At 44.9% G+C, this 18,812-nt stretch overlaps 1 protein-coding gene across 2 annotated transcripts in view; it reads right to left on the reverse strand.

Moving 5' to 3' along the window:
- USP12 (ubiquitin specific peptidase 12) overlaps positions 1-18,812 on the reverse strand; it is a 63,163-nt gene that overhangs the window by 19,003 nt on the left and 25,348 nt on the right. Inside the window, exons 1-3 of one of the 2 annotated variants that reach the window (XM_088842697.1) lie at positions 12,676-12,884; positions 10,017-10,097; positions 2,388-2,601 (exon numbers count right to left, since the gene is read on the reverse strand). In XM_088842697.1, coding sequence (XP_088698823.1) covers positions 2,388-2,601; positions 10,017-10,097; positions 12,676-12,780 — 400 coding nt within the window. In that variant the 5' untranslated portion in view covers positions 12,781-12,884. Of the gene's footprint in view, positions 1-2,387; positions 2,602-10,016; positions 10,098-12,675; positions 12,885-18,812 lie in introns of those variants that run through there. The other variant, XM_055426346.2, reaches the window with a different exon arrangement.

Below are 18,812 nucleotides of genomic sequence, written 5' to 3' on the forward strand. Positions count from 1 at the left end.
AGCGGTAAAGACATTGCCAGGAATCAGCAGGACCAGGAGACTCAAGCCAGGCTGTCCGGCCCCACCCAGGGGACTCGGGCAGCCAGGCCACCTGGCTACAGAGGCGTCTGCACCCAGCCAACAAGATGCACTCAGACCACCACCCAGTCAGGAAGTTTCACCTCCAGAGCTTATATAAGTTCAGGAAGTTTACGGTTTACATTTTCAAAATGATAGAAACCGATTAGAAAATCGAGGGAAAGCCTCCCTAAGACACAAGCAATTTAAAACTTACATTTTAGAAGAGCTGCATATATGACCACATAAGACTAAGTTCTACACATTAGAAATCATTTAAAAAGTTTAAGATGGTGAAACCTGAAAGGTATCACCATCTTCAACATAAAAAGAATTTATACAAAAGACAAAGTCGGCAAAAGACTTGAAATCAACAACTTATAGAAACAAAATTTTAAAGGTTAAATAAAATACATGAAAAAACATTCAATCGCATGTTAAACCAAAGAGGTCATTTGGCATTTCTTGAATGAATGAATGAATGAACAGACCGTAGGCACTGAAACGGTGAAGGTGACATAAGAAGAATACACTCGGCCCCCAACAGCAATGTGAACGACGCACATTGCTACCAGCCAGCTGCTCTGACTTCAAGCCACTTTAGGAGAGGTGATCCTCTGCATTGGTGAAAACCCACGTAAAACCATAGTCAGCCCCTTGTATGTGAGGCTCGTCCATACTTGGTCATGCACCTGTGGATTTAAGCTCCCACAGATGACGCAGGGCTCTAGTATTGACTACTGAAAAAATCCTCATATAAGTGGACCCATGCTGTCCAAAGGTCAACTGTACATGAGTTTTTTACCAGGACAAAATTTTTTAAGTGTCCCACCAACACAGACAAAAAAAAAAACTCTCCGAGAAGACCTGAATCAATCTCATTCTAACAGAGTTGTATCTGGCTTTCTCACAAACAGCAGACACTCGACACATCTGGAATTTAAGACAGTAAGTACTTTTAGCTTGAATCACGGAAATATTTTAAAAAGTGCTTTTGTGAGCAATTAATCTATTTGTATATGGAGACAATGAATAAAACTTTTAACATGGTTATCAGATTAAAAAATAGTAACCTATAATCATATTATTCCAGCACCTTCATATGTTTTAGGAAATTCAGTATGACCCGTGCTTCTCTCGATTCATGTGACAATGAACAGTGTCAACTGAGTTAAGGGCAGGACTCCCCACTAATAACCAACCTTAGAAACTTCTCAAATCATATTTCTATGGGCATCATTATATTCGACAGATAACAAATGAAACTAAAAATAACACCCAATTTTCTTTCTACAGTGACTGAAATGCCTACATCCACACAAACAAGCAAAAAGAATTCCACATGTTTCTCAAGTCCGTCCGAACTTCCCGAGGTGGCTCACCACCCTGGACAGACGCTGGACTCAGACGTCAGGGAGGACACAGGTCTGACAGGTCACCTTAACATCCCTGAATGCCAGTGACATCAGGGCAGCTGAGGAAATAGTGACTAACGATGAGCTTGCTAAGGAAATCAAATGAAAACCATTTGAAGAGAGAAAAGGGAAGTGGGGGTGTAGCCAGTAACTATTTTTAAAGGGTGGGGTGGGGTAGGGGGTGGAGTTAACACCATATATTCTAAGCCAGAAAGTTTTATATATTGTGTTGGCACTTTCCTTCACCTGAGGTGTGACTCCCAGCAAGTCTTTTAGCGTCCGTTTATTTATTTTTTTTTTATGGCTAAAGTGGGGGAAATATAATGGCTTCTCATCAGGTTATTGTAAGGATCAAATGAGTTAATATTTATAAAAAGCATTACCAAAAAAACACAAATGAACAGTAACTGGAAAAAAAAAATCCACAAAAAAACTGCAGAAGACCCCACAACTTTTCTTTCTACAATATTTGGCTGCACCAGGTCTTAGCTGTAGCATGCAGGATCTAGTTCCCTGATCAAGGATCAAACCCAGCCACCCCCAACCACTCCCCCGCCTCCGCCCGCATTGGGAGCCTGGAGTCTTAGCCACTGGACCACCAGGGAAGCGTCCCCCAACAAATTTCCTTGATCAAAGAGCCAAGCAGGCAAAAAAAGAGAAATGATGATTTCTCATTTCCGGGCGTATAGAATTTAATCTCTGTACAGCACACTTCAGACGGCAGCCACACCTCACAGGAATCCAAGGGACTGTGTCCTCACTGAGCCGGCTGGCACTGCTTTCCAGGCAGGAACACCACCTTTGGCTTCTCAGAGGCCGCCGCACCATCGGGCATGAGGATGACCAGCCGACGCTTGCTGCACCCGACCATCCTGTTACCTCAGCAGCAGGTTGAGAAGCAGAAGAGTTATTTACCATTTTCTTTCCGCAATCTCGTTATGAACTTCTTAGGAGGTATGACTCCAACCTTCTTCTTCTGGGTGGCGATGCTGTGGAACAGGTCTGCTAAGCACGTGAGAAGGCTCTCCTTCTTCCGGGGCTGACTCTTGTACGCGAGAACTTTTTCCCGAAACGGACGACAGAAGTATAGTGCCTGAAGAACTGAATTGCAGTAGCAGGTATTCCCAAACTAGAATAGAAAAAGAAAAAAAAATTGGGGGGGGTTAAAATTGGGGGTAAAACAATTTCCAGAGAGAGAATTCCCAAGCCTAGAGTGTTGAGAGAAAAAGAGCAAGATAGGGAATATTTATGATCCTCATAAATTAAAAGGTACCTGAGGGTAGAACTGTGGTATTGGAGAAGACTCTTGAGAGTCCCTTGGACTGCAAAGAGATCCAACCAGTCCATCCTAAAGGAAATCAGTGCTGAAGAGTCACTGGAAGGACTGAAGCTGAAACTCCAATACTTTGGTCACCTGATGTGAAGACTCACTTGAAAACGACTCATCTGAAAAGACCCTGATGCTGGGAAAGATTGAAGGCAGGCGGAGAAGGGGAAGACAGAGAATGAGATGGTTGGATGGCATCACCGACTCAATGGACATGAGTCTGAGTAAACTCCAGGAGTTGGCGGTGGACAGGGAGGCCAGGCGTGCTGCACTCTGGGGTCACAAAGAGTTGGACACAACTGAGCAACTGAACTGAACTGAGGGTAAAAATAATTGTCCTGACTGCAAATTAGAGATTTTAACATTAAATGGATGCTCTTGACACCAGTTTCAGGTTAAAATGGAAGAAAGATACATGCGATAAATTTGGCCTTCATGACCACTGAGTTAAAGAACTACAGTTTAAATAGTGAAATTAGTTAAGGTTTAGGGTTCTGGAGAATTTTTTTCTTTTTCAATTCCCACTGCTTTGATAGTATTGGTTGTATAAGTACCATTTTCTATACTGTACATTTAAAAATATAACTCTCAAAAATTCTTTTATAAAAACATAATAGTGAAGTTTACTATCAAGTTCTTCAGTGCCATCCAAAAAATAAAAACAGAAAATAAGAAAAAAACAAGATAATCTGAAGTATTAGATGAAAGAATCAACAGTGTGACAGCCTAACCACCACTGACATGCTGAAATGCCAGGTGACACCGTGCTGAATCCATCAGGAGGATGTGGACTCGCTCTGGAGTTGAATCCTAAACGGCAGCCCCACCTCTCACTAGCCGTGTGGCCTGGAGCAGGTGACCACGACTCACCCAGCTTCAGTTTCCTTCTTTTTTTTTTCTGGCCTTGCCCCAAGTGGGGCAAGAGAATCTCAGTTCCCCAACTAGGGATCAAACCTGCACCCCTGCATTGGAGGCACAGAGTCTTAACCACTAGACACCAGGGAGGCACGAGTTTCCTTCTATTTAATGACAAGGGAGGAAACAGTCTTACTTTACAAAGAGAAGAACACAGAGCTTGACAAATATTTTCAGCCTTCCTTCTTCCTTTCCATGAATAGACGATGACGTGAAAAGCAGGCTAATAAAACACCTGGAAGTCAATCAGGGAGGATCCAGGGAATAAACAAGGACCGAGGACAGTTCTCAGAGAACTGTCCCAGGGTAAGGTCCTGTATGCGGTAACTGTAACAGGCTACCTGCAGAGGAGTGCTGAAGAATGGGAACCCTTCAACTATGTCCATAAACACATGCACACGTCTGCTGATATTTTAAAATTAGGAAGGCTAAATCAAAAGCTAATATAAACGATTATTTATAGAGAGAAGGAAAAGAGGAGAGAGCAACGAAAGTGAGACCACTGTGCAAGTACCTGGTTATAAGAAATTTCTTTTGCACCCATATTTTTAAAAAAAGATTTATTTGCCTGCCCTGGGAGGAACACAGGATCTTCAGTTACAGCATGCAGACTTTTAGTTGCAGCATGTGAGATCTAGTTCCCTGACCAGGGATCGAACCTGGGCCCCCTGCATTGGGAGCTCAGAATCTTAGCCACTGGACCACCAGGAAAGTCCCTGTATCCATATTTTTAAAAAACTAAATTAAAACAGGAAGAAAAAATAAATTCCTAAAATTGAAAATAAACAGAAATAAACCTAAGTGTCTATCAAGCGGGTGGCAGAATTACTTAAAGAATGACTTCAAATGACTTTAAAACACAGGATGGGTTTTTACTATCAATGCCTTCCTTCCTAGGGAAGCTACCAAGCCACTCTCTTTATCGGTTTCCTCATCTGTAAATGACGTTTATACCAGCACCAACCTCTACAATCAGTAACTCAGTGATCTGCATGAAGAACTTAGTGTAGTTCTGCATACCTCATCACTACATGGTTATTTTTGAAACAACCCTTTTGAGTCATCTGTCCTTTTTGGAAAATAAGATTAGCTGAAACAGATTAAATCCTATAATCCCCAGGTCAACACTTAAATCATGATAGATGGCAACAGAACAAATAAACCAGAGGGGTGGTACCATCAGCCTGCAGCACCGTGCAACTTGAAGTGACACAGAACCATCACACGTGTGGACAGCATACGGGTGCCAGCATCGCCCATTTATTACAAACCAGCAAAGCTTAATCTATCTTGCATTTTTAGATAAAAGCAAACATTAGCAATGCTCATACTTTCGCCCCCGCCCCCCAATGAATCATCTTAACATATTCCATTTGGAAACTACTGGTTTTAACCACTATTAGGTCAACAGAATGTGAACAGAATGTTTTAAATGGCTAACTGCTCCACTGTCGCCCACGCTGGTTGGTGACGGTGCCTGTCCCATGAACATCCCCTTCTAAGGGAAGACCCTCTTCTCTCCACCACAATTTCTGTTCAGGTGGCTCTGTTCCATGTAACTCTAGACCCCACGTCCCCAGCCACCTGCTCCCTGCAGCCAAGGGTACCTAATCCAGATTCTCAGGGACATTGTTCCTCCCCCTTACCTGACCCCCATCCTAACCCCCCTCCTCCTCCCCCCTACTCACCTGCTCCTCCCCCCTCACCTGCTCCCCAGCCCCAGGCCTCCTCACAGGAACTGACTTCTCTATGCAAATTCTGTAAGGGGGTCAGTCACAAGCCCTTCTGCAAATGCTGCCACAGGGTCAGGCACTTGATCCAATCTGGCCTGAGTTCTTTGGTCAGGTTTGATATGAACATTCTGCGATCTCTCATAATATAGGCTTTGAGCAGCCTAAGGACACCAGGTGGGAGAAACTAAAGGAGAATGAAATCAACACAAAAGAAAATAGAACCAAGAGACATCAGCCTCCTCGACCCTGTAAACTGCAAATGGCAAGTTTCATTTTTATTTCTCTCTCCTCCATGGTGACCCTTGTTCCCTGCATTCAGAGTTCCAACTAATGACTACTATCAGTTCAGGTCAGAGAAAGCCTTTTATAAGATGGTTCAGCCTCACAAAAAGATTCATTACTCCCAACCGACTTGTGTTTGGGGGCTTGTGTATTAGACAGTTAAAATGATTCTCGAAAGGCTGCTAAAAATGGAATGACTACACAAAAAGTAGGAAAGAGACACTAGTAGTCTAAATCACTCTTCACTCAACTTCACTAGACTAAGTATTTATTGGCTACAAGACATAAAGGGGAACAGGCAAGTTGGCTGATCAGATTAAAACCATTTGTTTTCAAAGAATTCAGCTAACTGCACAAACAGCCGACATGTAAAAGAGGGATTTTACAGCAAGAGAAAGCACCCAAAGGCTCCTCTGCCTCTCAAGATGGTTTCTGCACTCCCCTGTACCCCTCCAGGCACACCCATATTTCTCCTGACATCCTGCAACATCAGAAATGCTAACGTATCCACAAGGGTTAACTCAATAGGGAAACCCCCACTATATGTATTATGCAAATCAAACGGATAGACATCAGAGTTATCATGAAGAGCCAACTGCCATGTAAGCTATCATTTGTGAAAATGTTCCTCCAAGATAAAAATATCTACAACTGAAAGTAATGGAAACTAGATTGTTATTAACATAGTGAAGAGTTAACCACTCTGAATTTTCTTGTAGGTTAATTAAACAGTGGGTTTTTTTTTCTTCTCTCCATTTAAAAAAAAAAAGTCTACTTTTCTAACTGCCCAAATGCACAGACAGTTTCCCAAAAGCAAATACCTTTGAGTGATTCTAGTACTTTACTAGTTGCAGAAAGGGATTCAATCAGGCAGACCTAACAGGAACTCTTTTCAGTATTTGCTTTTTGTAAGAGTGATTAAAATGAACCTGGAAATGCTAAGAACAGACTGATCAGAAGAAAACAGACACGCCCCTCATTTTAACAGAATCCAATTATTAGGAAAGATTAACCACCAAGTTCCTTAAAGCAGCTGCATTCTGTGTTGTTCATAAACACTAACGACTTCGCAGACAGGCATAGGAACAGGAGGAAAATGTTCAAATGTTCACCTCTGAATTAACGAAGCCATCTCCCCAACTCCTCAGAGCTCCAACCTTAGTTTTTAAGGGACTCTATATAGTGTGGTAACTCCAAATAACAAAGGGGGAAGGAAACTAGAGAGAAGGATGATGACAATGTAAGAGTTGAAAATAGAGCTGGTGGAAAACGGTTCAAGGCACACAACACAGCTGTAAAGTGGCCCAAGAGCACTGATACACAGCAATGTGTATCGGTGTCCCAGGTCAGCTGAGCCTACTCTCACCACCACTGATCTCTGAGCAGAGTTCGAGGTGCTCATCAACCCTTCACAGCTGGAGCCCTGGCTACCTCAGGACCTCAGGGATCTCAATTCTTCATCATCGTAAGGAGGCACAGAGATCGGAAATTCCGGCTTTCCCTGGCTTTATTGAACCTCATTTATTCAGCTTCAGGGAGAAACACAAACTTCACCTTTTGAATTTAGACTGGTGCATATGAAGTAATAAAAATGATATTTTCTTAGAAACTTTTGGTAACACAATCAGCAATGGTTTTTGGATACTGGTATCATATTGAGTTAAAAACATCAGCAGAAAAAAAAAAAAAAACAGAGCTTTGTGCTTAGTCGTGTCCAACTCTTTGAGATCCCATGGACTACAGCCCGCCAGGCTCCTCTGTCCTTGGGGATTTTCCAGGCAAGAATACTAGAGTGGGTTGCCATGCCCTCCTCCAGGGGATCTTCCTAACTCAGCGATCGAACCCAGGTTTCCCGCATTGTAGGCGGATTCTTTACCAACGGAGCCACCAGAGAAGCCCCCCAGAGCTTTAGGACTCATATCGTATCTCGTACGTTGTTTTACTTGTTTGGAGGTTATTTGCAAAAAAGTTACTTAGGCACAAAAGGGAGAAGGCTGGAATGCTTACGCAGGACAAGCTAAAGGCAAGACAGCCTTCAATATAGAAAACACTACTGTTCTAAAGAAAAGAGGTTCTCCTGCGACACTAACAATGGGCACAGCTTTACGACAATTCAAGACACAAATGAGCTTTGGAGTCTGAAGCAGGTGCAGGTGGTCCCCACAGAAAAGGAGCACTGACACTGAGAAAGTGGGGTCTGCTCCCCCAGAGCTGAAATGAGGCTTCTGATCACTAGGCAACTCTATATGTAAGTGCGAGCATTTCCGATACGACACACAAGTCGAGGCCAGACTTCTCAATAAACAAGGGAAGTTAAACATTCCTGTTACCCTCCTCCCCACGAAACCCCAAATAAAATGACAGTAAAAGAATAGATTAGGCAAAAACTCACAAGGGTAAAGAAGATGACAACAGACTAGAGACAGCAGCAAACTTACAGAAAATTTCACTCTTTTAGATGAGCAAAATTTGAGGAAACCTTCCAATAGTAAAGACGCTAAAGAAGAGGGCGGGGTGGGGGTTGGAAATAAACTCAAAGCTCTCAGAAACAATCCAGTGAGCACAAGAAAATCTCGGCAACAACAAAATCTTTGAATAATATCATAAGAAAAGGAGCAGAAGATATTGCCTCCATGAAACAAGATTTAAAAAAACAAACAAGGTAACACTCTAAAAAATGAAAAATCCAAAGAGTGGACAAAAAAGTTGAAGATACAGTCTAAAATGTAGACTAAGGCAGATGATCAAAAATGGGAGAAAAAATAAAAATAAGCAATCAGTCTGCTTCAATATGCAATTAACCATATCAAAAAAAAAGACAAAACAGAGACATTACAGTAACAGGAAGAAAACTGTCCCAATAATAGTATCTGAATGGGTCAGTAAACAACACAACAACAGGGTTCCCATCAACAATGGGGACAGAGAACACCCTTAAGGACTCCCAAACACCTTCTAAAGGGGAAAAGAAGGCACGTTCTTAAGAGAGAAAGAGCCAGAATGGCAAGGGCCCTCTCAGCATCAAGAGAAGCCAGAAAGCACCAGAGCAAGCCCCAAAGACTCTGAAGGACGGGTATACCTAGATGGACGTCCACTTGACACTTAGAGACAGATAACCAAACCTGTCCTCAGTACACATGGCCTCAGAGTTTCTATCTGTGCACACTTCCTGAACAAGCGACTCCAGGCTGCGTTCTGCAAAGCAAGGGAGGAGACCACTGGGAAGGGGTCGGGATGGAGGGAAGGAGACAAGCGCAGGGACCGTGCAGGGCAATGGAAGAGATGCTGCCAGGCACCAGGAGAGCAGAGGGGACCTGCTGGGCACAGCTCCGTGGAAACTGACAGAAGGTCTTCTTGGCTTTCTTTGGTTCTCTTGAAGACTTTGGTTAAGAATAAGTGACAATTAAGGCCAAGATTAATTTCATACTGGGAGAACCAGGGAAAGTGAAGTTGAAGTATAAATACCTTATTTACTCTATAAGGACACATTCCAGAAAAAAGAGCCAGAGGATTGATGAGTAGTCTCCTCCAGGGAGGGGAATACAGAGAAGGGTGGGCACTGCTGATTCTGTGTCCCAACACAGACAAAAAAGGGTCCCCCGGCAAGGTGACACCACACACCACTTTATCTGCCCTCCTCAAATCTCACAAGAAATCCATGTGTACATAACGACATGCTAGAACCAAGTTTAATAAAACTTACTTTCGTTACCTGTATTATCACCTATATATATATATATATATATATATATATATATATTTAAAATGCCACAGATCCACCTAACAGTACAGTCCAATAGCATAAACTACCATGACAAACGTGTAAAGATCTGTGGTGTTCTCTGATGATTCAGGAAAGAGTTCAAAATTCTACAGAAAGTTCTTTAGACTCTACAGACACACAGAGGCATTTATAAAGCTATATTTATTTCTATCTGTACATGTAGACCACTTATATTTAGACATGTAAATAATTCTCAAAGAATCAGATCATTTGGTCTAGACCATATGAGATTTTGGTTATGAGAAAATTCTGACACAAAATAGAAAAAAAAAAAAATCAGGCTGATAAATTAGAAACTGTTCCAAGACTCTTAAGGCTTCAGGCAGTGCCTCTCTCTCTTCCATTAGAGAGAATTCTGAAATTCCAAGTCGAGTTTCTTGGCATTAAATCTGCTGATACGAATGAACAATTTTCCTTTAATAAATTATGAACTGCATTCATCATCCTTAAGACTACTTCCAAGCACAATTCTATAGGCTACTTATGTATTAACAGATACTTACATTGACTAATCCAAAATAGTGCTCGTTGACCGGAAACTGTTCTGGACCAATCTCTTTCTCTAATGCCGAGGCATTGGCGCCCTATGGGATGAAAAGGAGAAATCTCAGTATTTAGGGAATTTTCCCAATACTATCACAGTTGTAAACACGTTACAGAGAGATCATTAAAATTATTTTGTTTCCTGTAACTACCTAAATAAAGGTGACAATGAAGAAGAAAGTCTTTTAAAAATATGACTAAAAAAAAAAAACAGTTTGCAGGAACAGTTGGATCAAGGAATTCTACTAAATCCTGCTCCTTTTCCTACATGATTCTTTTGTGATGGATGAGAGCCCCTGCTGTATCTGTGGTCTCATAGGTGCGTGAGTGATCTCAGAGACATCGTGACGTTAAATAGGCATACCTTCGGCAACCTAACACTTCTTCATTACGCATGAAAATTTCTCTCGCAGAACAAAGGGGACAAGAACGTTTAGGGCTTCCCTGGTGGCTCAGTGGTAAGGAATCCACCTGCCAACGCAGGAGACACGGGTTCGATCCCTGGTCCAGGAAGATCCCACATGCCTCGGAGCAACTAAGCCCGTGGGCCACAACTCCTGAGCCCATGTGCTGCCACTACAGAAGCCCGTGCACCTAGAGCTTATGCTCCACAACAAGAGAAGCCACTGCAACAAGAAACTAGAGGACAGCCCCTGAGAAAAAGCCTGCACAGCAACAAAGACCAACATAAGACAGCCAAAAATAGATAAATAATAATATAAAAAAAAAACTTTAAAGAAAGAACGCTTCCTGATGACAGCACAGCTGACCACGATCTATTAACAGGTGGTCTATAAAATGTCAGCATAGCATGTAGCAGTCAGAATAAATGAAGCAGAGTTCATTCAAACACACAGATATTTCTCAAATACATAATACTAAACACACAAAGAAACAAGGAGATCACCACCACCACCACCACCACATACATATAAAATAGCACACGGCAAGGGGGCAAGGAGAATGCACATGACACGCACCTGAGTGGGGCCGGGAGAGGCAGGATGCGGAAGTGAAGGGGGTGAAAAACAACAGTGGAAACTGAGACGACACCCAACTAAAGAAGGGCCTTGCGCAGACTGTAACCACGCGCCACAGTCTCAGGGACAGGACCGACTCACGTCTGTGCATCTGAGGCCCCTAAGGACAAGGGATGGAGGTGTGGGGCCAGGGGGACAGCGGCCCCGAGCACCGGCGTGTGCTAGCAAATGCACTCGAGACACAGCCTGAAAGGGAAGTAAGAGCGATTCTGGAGACAGAGCAGCCCTTAACTTCAAAATTCCGCAGAAAACACAGGACCAGATGAATACAACTGACGCTGCTCACAAAACAGCCGAGCGCTGCCTTGGGTATGTAGCTGTGGACAGGACCACGCGCACACAGCGCCTCCCCGAGGGACAGCCGCGCTCACTGCCACCCGGTGCCCGGCATGCCCCTGCTGTCTCCTGAGCCTGGAAGCCCGGCCCTTTGTCAGACCGCGCCTCCTTGGCTTCCTGATACTCCAGGCTGAAAATAAGGCCTGAAGGAAGGGACCGCGTGGGCTGGTGGTCAAGCTCGACCAAAACCAGACATTTGCCTGAATACATTCCAGCCACCCAGCACCTGTATTTATACGTGATGTTTACTTGTTTAATTTAAGACATACTACTCAGCTATATGTAAGACCTTTATACAATCCCTAGCTCACAGATACTATTAAAATTGGGCACTCCATGAACTGTTTAATAATAACAGGAAGTTCAGTTCTGACAGCAACTTCAAGATCCACTGAGCCAGAGCCCTTTGTGGGGAGCCTACCAGCCACTGTCCACACGGCCAGCTTGAGTGTCTTATCACGGAATCTCCTCGCGTGTGCTGAAAACTATGACTAAGAATTCAAACTGATACTGGAGTCACTCAAACAAGTATAACCTCTTTCCACACACACACACACACACACACACACACACACACACAGCGAGAAAAGGTGCTATCACCAAAGGACATCTTGGAACAGTAAAAGTCAGCTGGCACACCCAAGGAAAGCATCTCTCACCCTCAGGGTGAATCGAGAACCCAGCACGCCAGGCTTCCCTGTCCTTCCTTATCTCCCAGAGCTTGCTCAAATTCATGTCCATTGCATCGGTGATGCCTTCCAACCATCTCACCCTCTGTCCCCGATTCCCCTCCTGCCCTCAATCCCTCCCAGCATCAGGGTCTTTTGCAATGAGTCAGCTCTTTGCATCAGGTGGCCAAAGTGTTGGAGCTTCAGCTTCAGCATCAGTCCTTCCAAAGAATATCCAGGGTAGATGTCCTCAGCAATTTTCCAAACCCCAGCTCTAAGCTCATCTGTTGGGTGTTCAAGGAAGCCCTTACACCAACTTAGGTTTTCACAGCTAAAGGTCAGATAATTTATAAAGTCTCTTCTAACTCAACATTCTATCATGTCTAATCACTTTTATCCATACTTCTGAGGACATTACTAGATTAACACAAAACTCTAGGGAACTCCAAGTCAACCAGCACATGACAAGCACCACAGATGGTTACAGATGGAGCAAGGGCAGCAGACTGCAGTGGAAAGTACAGAGAGCACGGGACTGACGGACACGAGTTAAGGTACAGCGCAGTAAACTATACCTTCGTGCAGCGCGATGACACTGCGGCGCTGATTCTGTGAACGTGCGGGAGGACAGTCTCATGGCAGGAATTCAAGACGCTCTTGCAGAAACAACCAGAGCACATTCCTGCCTCTAGCCAAACGCTAACTACAAAGGCAGAGTGTAGACAGAGCAATCCAGTTGCTGATGAGTGGCTGTTTTTTGTTTTTTAATTTAGAAGTGTTTTCAACACTGAAAGTGAAGTCACTCAGTTGTGTCTGACTCTTTGCGACCCCATGGATGGTAGCCTACAGGCTCCGTGGTCCATGGGATTTTCCAGGCAAGAATACTGGAGTGGGCTGCCATTTCCTTCTCCAGGGGATCTTCCCAACCCAGGGATCGAACCCAGGTCTCCTGCATTGCAAACAGATGCTTTACCGTCTGAGCCACACTGTAGTTAGACATTAATTGGATTTAAAAAAAAGAAAGAAAAAAACCCCACCAAGTTGAAAATTTGCTATACAATTTTTTTTTTAGTACATTTACAAGAGTTCTCAAACACCATCCCCTGAAGATTCTAAGATTCTGTTGAAGGTTGCCAAACCCTATCATGTCAAATAATAGTCCTTCCAGCAGTCCAAGATTTAAATTGACCCTAGAACCTGTCAACATCCAATAGTGATGGCTCTGAACAGTCTCCCATACCCACACTTGAGAAATATGTTCCTACTGCAATTAACAACGCTGCATGAAATCACGATCCTTCACTGGGACAAAGGGAAGAAATGTTGGCACTCTCTGGAATCTCTGCTCTAAAGCTTTCGTGGGGATCAGGAATGTCATCTGTTTTGTCTGAGAACACAACACACTGAAGGAAGAAACATTCCTTCTGACTCTTCTGTCACCACATAAGATTATTTTAGACTCAGGACCTATTGCTACAAATCCATCAAGAAGTGATTAGATATTCATGACCCTTCTGATGAAAACCACCAAAAAGTGAATGAACTTTTTAATTTAAAAAAAAATAGTAATTTAGTGAGCTGGTGAGAAAATAAGAAATCTGCAGAAACCAAAAATCCAGTGATGGGAGAACCTGGGAGATGAGCAAATGCCAAAGACGGATTTCACGAGGAGACACCTGCCGGCATCAGCGACCCCAGCACCCTACGCTGATGGCCGGATCGAACCGGGCATGGAGACCAGGGCTGAGGCTCCGGGCCACTCAAGACAGGGACCGGGAGGAGACCCGAGCATGGCAAGGGAGCCAAGAGGCTGTGTCTTCAGCGAAGGCGGAACAAGAGGAGATGGCAAAGGAACCTGCTAGACTTGTCCTTGGCCTGCGGCCAGGAGAGACAACCAGTATCTTCCCAACAGTCATAACCACAAGCTGGCCCCCATCAAAGCTTGTGACCCGAATTCACACACACAAACAAAAATCAGGCAGAAAACATAATTCAACGAGGTCCTGAGCGGATGGTGCCCAGAACTAGCAACCAGTGGAATTACAGACTCACTCCAGAAGGCAAATTCAATCCACCCACAAGGAATTCCCGCAAGTAAAACTCCCAAGAGATTGAGTTCATAGTCAAAAACCACACATACACACAAAAGCAGAAAAACAAAGCACCATGTATAAAAACCAATGAAAACACAGACAAATTAGACTCAAGATGCTAAATATCAGAAATATTTCAGACATATACAAAGAAACAGCAAAAGCCTGATTATAAGAACAAACATGAGAATTTAAAGCCCAAGCTGATTTGTTTTTAAAGAATCAAATAAAATTTCCAAATCTGAAAATTATAATTGAAAGTAAAAAAATCAATAGTAATTATGGAGACAGTTTTAAAAAAAAGCTTCACTACTTTGGCCACCTGATATGAAGAGCCAACTCACTGGAAAAGACCCTGGATGCTGGGAACGACTGAGGGCAGGAGGAGAAAGGGACAACAGAGGATGAGATGGCTGGATGGCATCACTAACTCAATGGACACGAGTTTGAGCAAGCTCCGGGAGTTGGTGATGGACAGGGAGGCCTGGCATGCTGCCATCCATGGGGTCACAAAGAGTCAGACACGACTGAGCAACTTAACACCACCACCCTGGCCTAGTCTAATTCTTAGAAAGCTGAGTGTCTCACTGAAAATTAACCACCCACCCATGTGAAGGAAGAGGAAGTAGAAACTACAAGGATACCTTCTATTTACCAATAAAGATACGTTTTGAGGACACACCTGCAAATAGGAAAAAAGAAAACCAGTCGGGAAACGGCTGTTCTGAAGAACAATGTTTACACAGCCAACCATGGAAAACACATCTGACCGCCCTGCATTCTGCTGTTAAGAGAAAGAAACAATAACACAAAAGCAAAGTGACACCCAGCAATGTTTTCAAGGAAGTAAATTAAGGAAATCTCTTCTACCATCTAAAGCTCAACTATGATTAAAAAATGGTTATCTGTGAAGATGTATTTGGAAAAGCTAATTATGTTCAGTATACACTGTTTAAGAAAATAGCAAACTTTATACATTTTCAGTTCAGTTCAGTTCAGTCGCTCAGTCGTGTCTGACTCTTTGCGACCCCATGAATCACGGCACGCCAGGCCTCCCTGTCCATCACCAACTCCCGGAGTTCACTCAAACTCATGTCCATCAAGTCAGTGATGCCATCCAGCCATCTCATTCTCTGTCGTCCCCTTCTCCTCCTGCCCCCCAATCCTTCCCAGCATTAGAGTCTGTTCGAGTGAGTCAACTCTTCCCATGAGGTGGCCAAAGTATTGGAGTTTCAGCTTTAGCATTTTAGCAAGAAATAAAAAGTGATGAAAATGTAAAAGATGAACACCTCCATCTAGAAAAGGGACTTATCAAGAACATAGTCATCCACCCGTATCTGTAGGGAACTGGTTCCAGGACCTCCACAGATCCCAAAACCCTCATGCCAAACAATGCAGTTCTTGCATATGACCCGTAAGCCATCTCTCAGCAACGTGTAGCACCTAGTGTGGTGTAAATGCCATGTAAATAGCTGCCAGCACACGGCACATTCAAGTTTTGCTTTTATGAACTTTTTGGGACTTTGTTCACAAATGTTTTCGATCCTGGGAGGCGGAACCCACAGACATAAAGGGCCGGCACTTTCTTCTTTCCATTGGACAACTTATGGTTCTTTACACTAGATGGCCTGTATATACAAATATGAGAAAACACATTTCCCCCACTGTTGTGTTTCAAATCCTGTCTTGAAATCCAGCATTTATCATTCCCAGTTTAATAATACTGAAGAGGGTCAGATCAGGTCGGGAGCCAAAGGAGAACTGCCAAAACAGGCAGGAAAGGCTTCCTGAAGATCAAAGAAGCAAGTGACCCTACAAACCGAGAACAGTGCGGGAGGCACAGGAAGGGGCGAGGTAGGATGTGGACACAGCAAGGAGGAAGTGAGTGAGGGCAGGAAAAGGGTGAATCCAGAGTGAGATGTGAGAGGCAAGCTCCTGTCTCCCAAACCAGAAGACGGAGAAGGAAGACGAGGCCGCGAGCCCACGACTGTTCCCCGGAAGATACCATACCCTGACACTAAACCAGACACTGTACCCCGGCACTAAACCAGACACTGTACCCCGACACTAAACCAGACACTGTACCCCGGCACTAAACCAGACACTGTACCCTGGCACTAAACCAGACACTGTACCCCGACACTAAATCAGACACTGTACCCTGACACTAAACCAGGGACGCCGTACCCCGGCACTAAACCAGAAACGCCATACCCCGACACTAAACCAGACACTGTACCCCGACACTAAACCAGGGACGCCGTACCCCGGCACTAAACCAGACACTGTACCCCGACATTAAACCAGAAACGCCATACCCCGGCACTAAACCAGACACTGTACCCCGACACTAAACCAGGGACGCCGTACCCCGGCACTAAACCAGACACTGTACCCTGACACTTCCATACCCTGACACTAAACCAGACACTGTACCCCGACACTAAACCAGGGACGCCGTACCCCGGCACTAAACCAGAAACGCCATACCCCGGCACTAAACCAGACACTGTACCCTGACACTAAACCAGACACTAAACCCCGGCACTAAACCAGAAACGCCATACCCCGGCACTAAACCAGACACTGTACCCTGACACTAAACCAGACACTGTACCCCGGCACTAAACCAGAAACGCCATACCCCGGCACTAAACCAGACACTGTACCCTGACACTAAACCAGACACTGTACCCCGGCACTAAACCAGACACTGTACCCCGACACTAAACCAGACACTGTACCCCGGCACTAAACCAGACACTGTACCCTGGCACTAAACCAGACACTGTACCCCGACACTAAATCAGACACTGTACCCTGACACTAAACCAGGGACGCCGTACCCCGGCACTAAACCAGAAACGCCATACCCCGACACTAAACCAGACACTGTACCCCGACACTAAACCAGGGACGCCGTACCCCGGCACTAAACCAGACACTGTACCCCGACACTAAACCAGAAACGCCATACCCCGGCACTAAACCAGACACTGTACCCCGACACTAAACCAGGGACGCCGTACCCCGGCACTAAACCAGACACTGTACCCTGACACTTCCATACCCTGACACTAAACCAGACACTGTACCCCGACACTAAACCAGGGACGCCGTACCCCGGCACTAAACCAGAAACGCCATACCCCGGCACTAAACCAGACACTGTACCCTGACACTAAACCAGACACTAAACCCCGGCACTAAACCAGAAACGCCATACCCCGGCACTAAACCAGACACTGTACCCTGACACTAAACCAGACACTGTACCCCGGCACTAAACCAGAAACGCCATACCCCGGCACTAAACCAGACACTGTACCCTGACACTAAACCAGACACTGTACCCCGGCACTAAACCAGAAACGCCATACCCCGGCACTAAACCAGACACTGTACCCTGACACTAAACCAGGGACGCCGTACCCCGACACTAAACCAGAGACGCTGTCAGTTTAGTTCAGTTCAGTCGCTCAGTCATGTCCAACTCTTTGCGACCCCATGAATCACAGCATGCCAGGCCTCCCTGTCCATCACCAACTCCCGGAGTTCACTCAAACTCATGTCCACAGAGTCGGTGATGCCATCCAGACATCTCATTCTCTGTCATCCCCGTCTCCTCCCACCCCCAATCCCTCCCAGCATCAGAGTCTTTTCCAGTGAGTCAACTCGTCGCATGAGGTGGCCAAAGTATTGGCGTTTCAGCTTTAGCATCAGTCCTTCCAATGAACACCCAGGACTGATCTCCTTCAGAATGGACTGGTTGGATCTCCTTGCAGTCCAAGGGACTCTCAAGAGTCTTCTCCAGCACCACAGTTCAAAAGCATCAATTCTTCGGTGATCAGCCTTCTTCACAGTCCAACTCTCACATCCATACATGACCACTGGAAAAACCATAGCCTTGACTAGATGGACCTTTGTTGGCAAAGTAATGTCTCTGCTTTTTAATATGCTATCTAGGTTGGTCATAACTTTCCTTCCAAGGAGTAAGCGTACCCCGACACTAAACCAGACACTGTACCCCGAAACTAAACCAGTCACTGTACCCCAACACTAAACCAGACACGCCATACCCCAGCACTAAACCAGACACGCCATACCCCGACACTAAACCAGAGATGCCGTACCCCGGCACTAAACCAGGTATGCTGTACCCCGGCACTAATCCAGAGACACTGTACCCCGACACTAAACCAGATACGCCATACCCCGGCACTAAACCAGACACTGTACCCTGACACTAAACCAGAGATGCCGTACCCTGACACTAAACCAGGTACGCTGTACTCTGGCACTAAACCAGGGACACCATACCCTGGCACTAATCCAGAGACGCCGTACCCTGGCACTAAACCAGACATGCCATACCCCAACACTAAACCAGACACTGTACCCCGACACTAAACCAGAGATGCCGTACCCCGGCACTAAACCAGACACTGTACCCCGACACTAAACCAGACAGACACTGTACCCTGACACTAAACCAGAGATGCCATGCTGCTGCTACTGCTAAGTCGCTTCAGTCATGTCCAACTCTGTGCAACCCCATAGACGGCAGCCCGCCAGGCTCCGCCATCCCTGGGATTTTCCAGGCAAGAACACTGGAGTGG

Source organism: Moschus berezovskii, chromosome 13, assembly GCF_049115385.1.
Source record: "Moschus berezovskii isolate FMDL1 chromosome 13, NW_MosBer_1.0, whole genome shotgun sequence".
In the NCBI taxonomy this organism is placed as follows: domain Eukaryota; kingdom Metazoa; phylum Chordata; class Mammalia; order Artiodactyla; family Moschidae; genus Moschus; species Moschus berezovskii.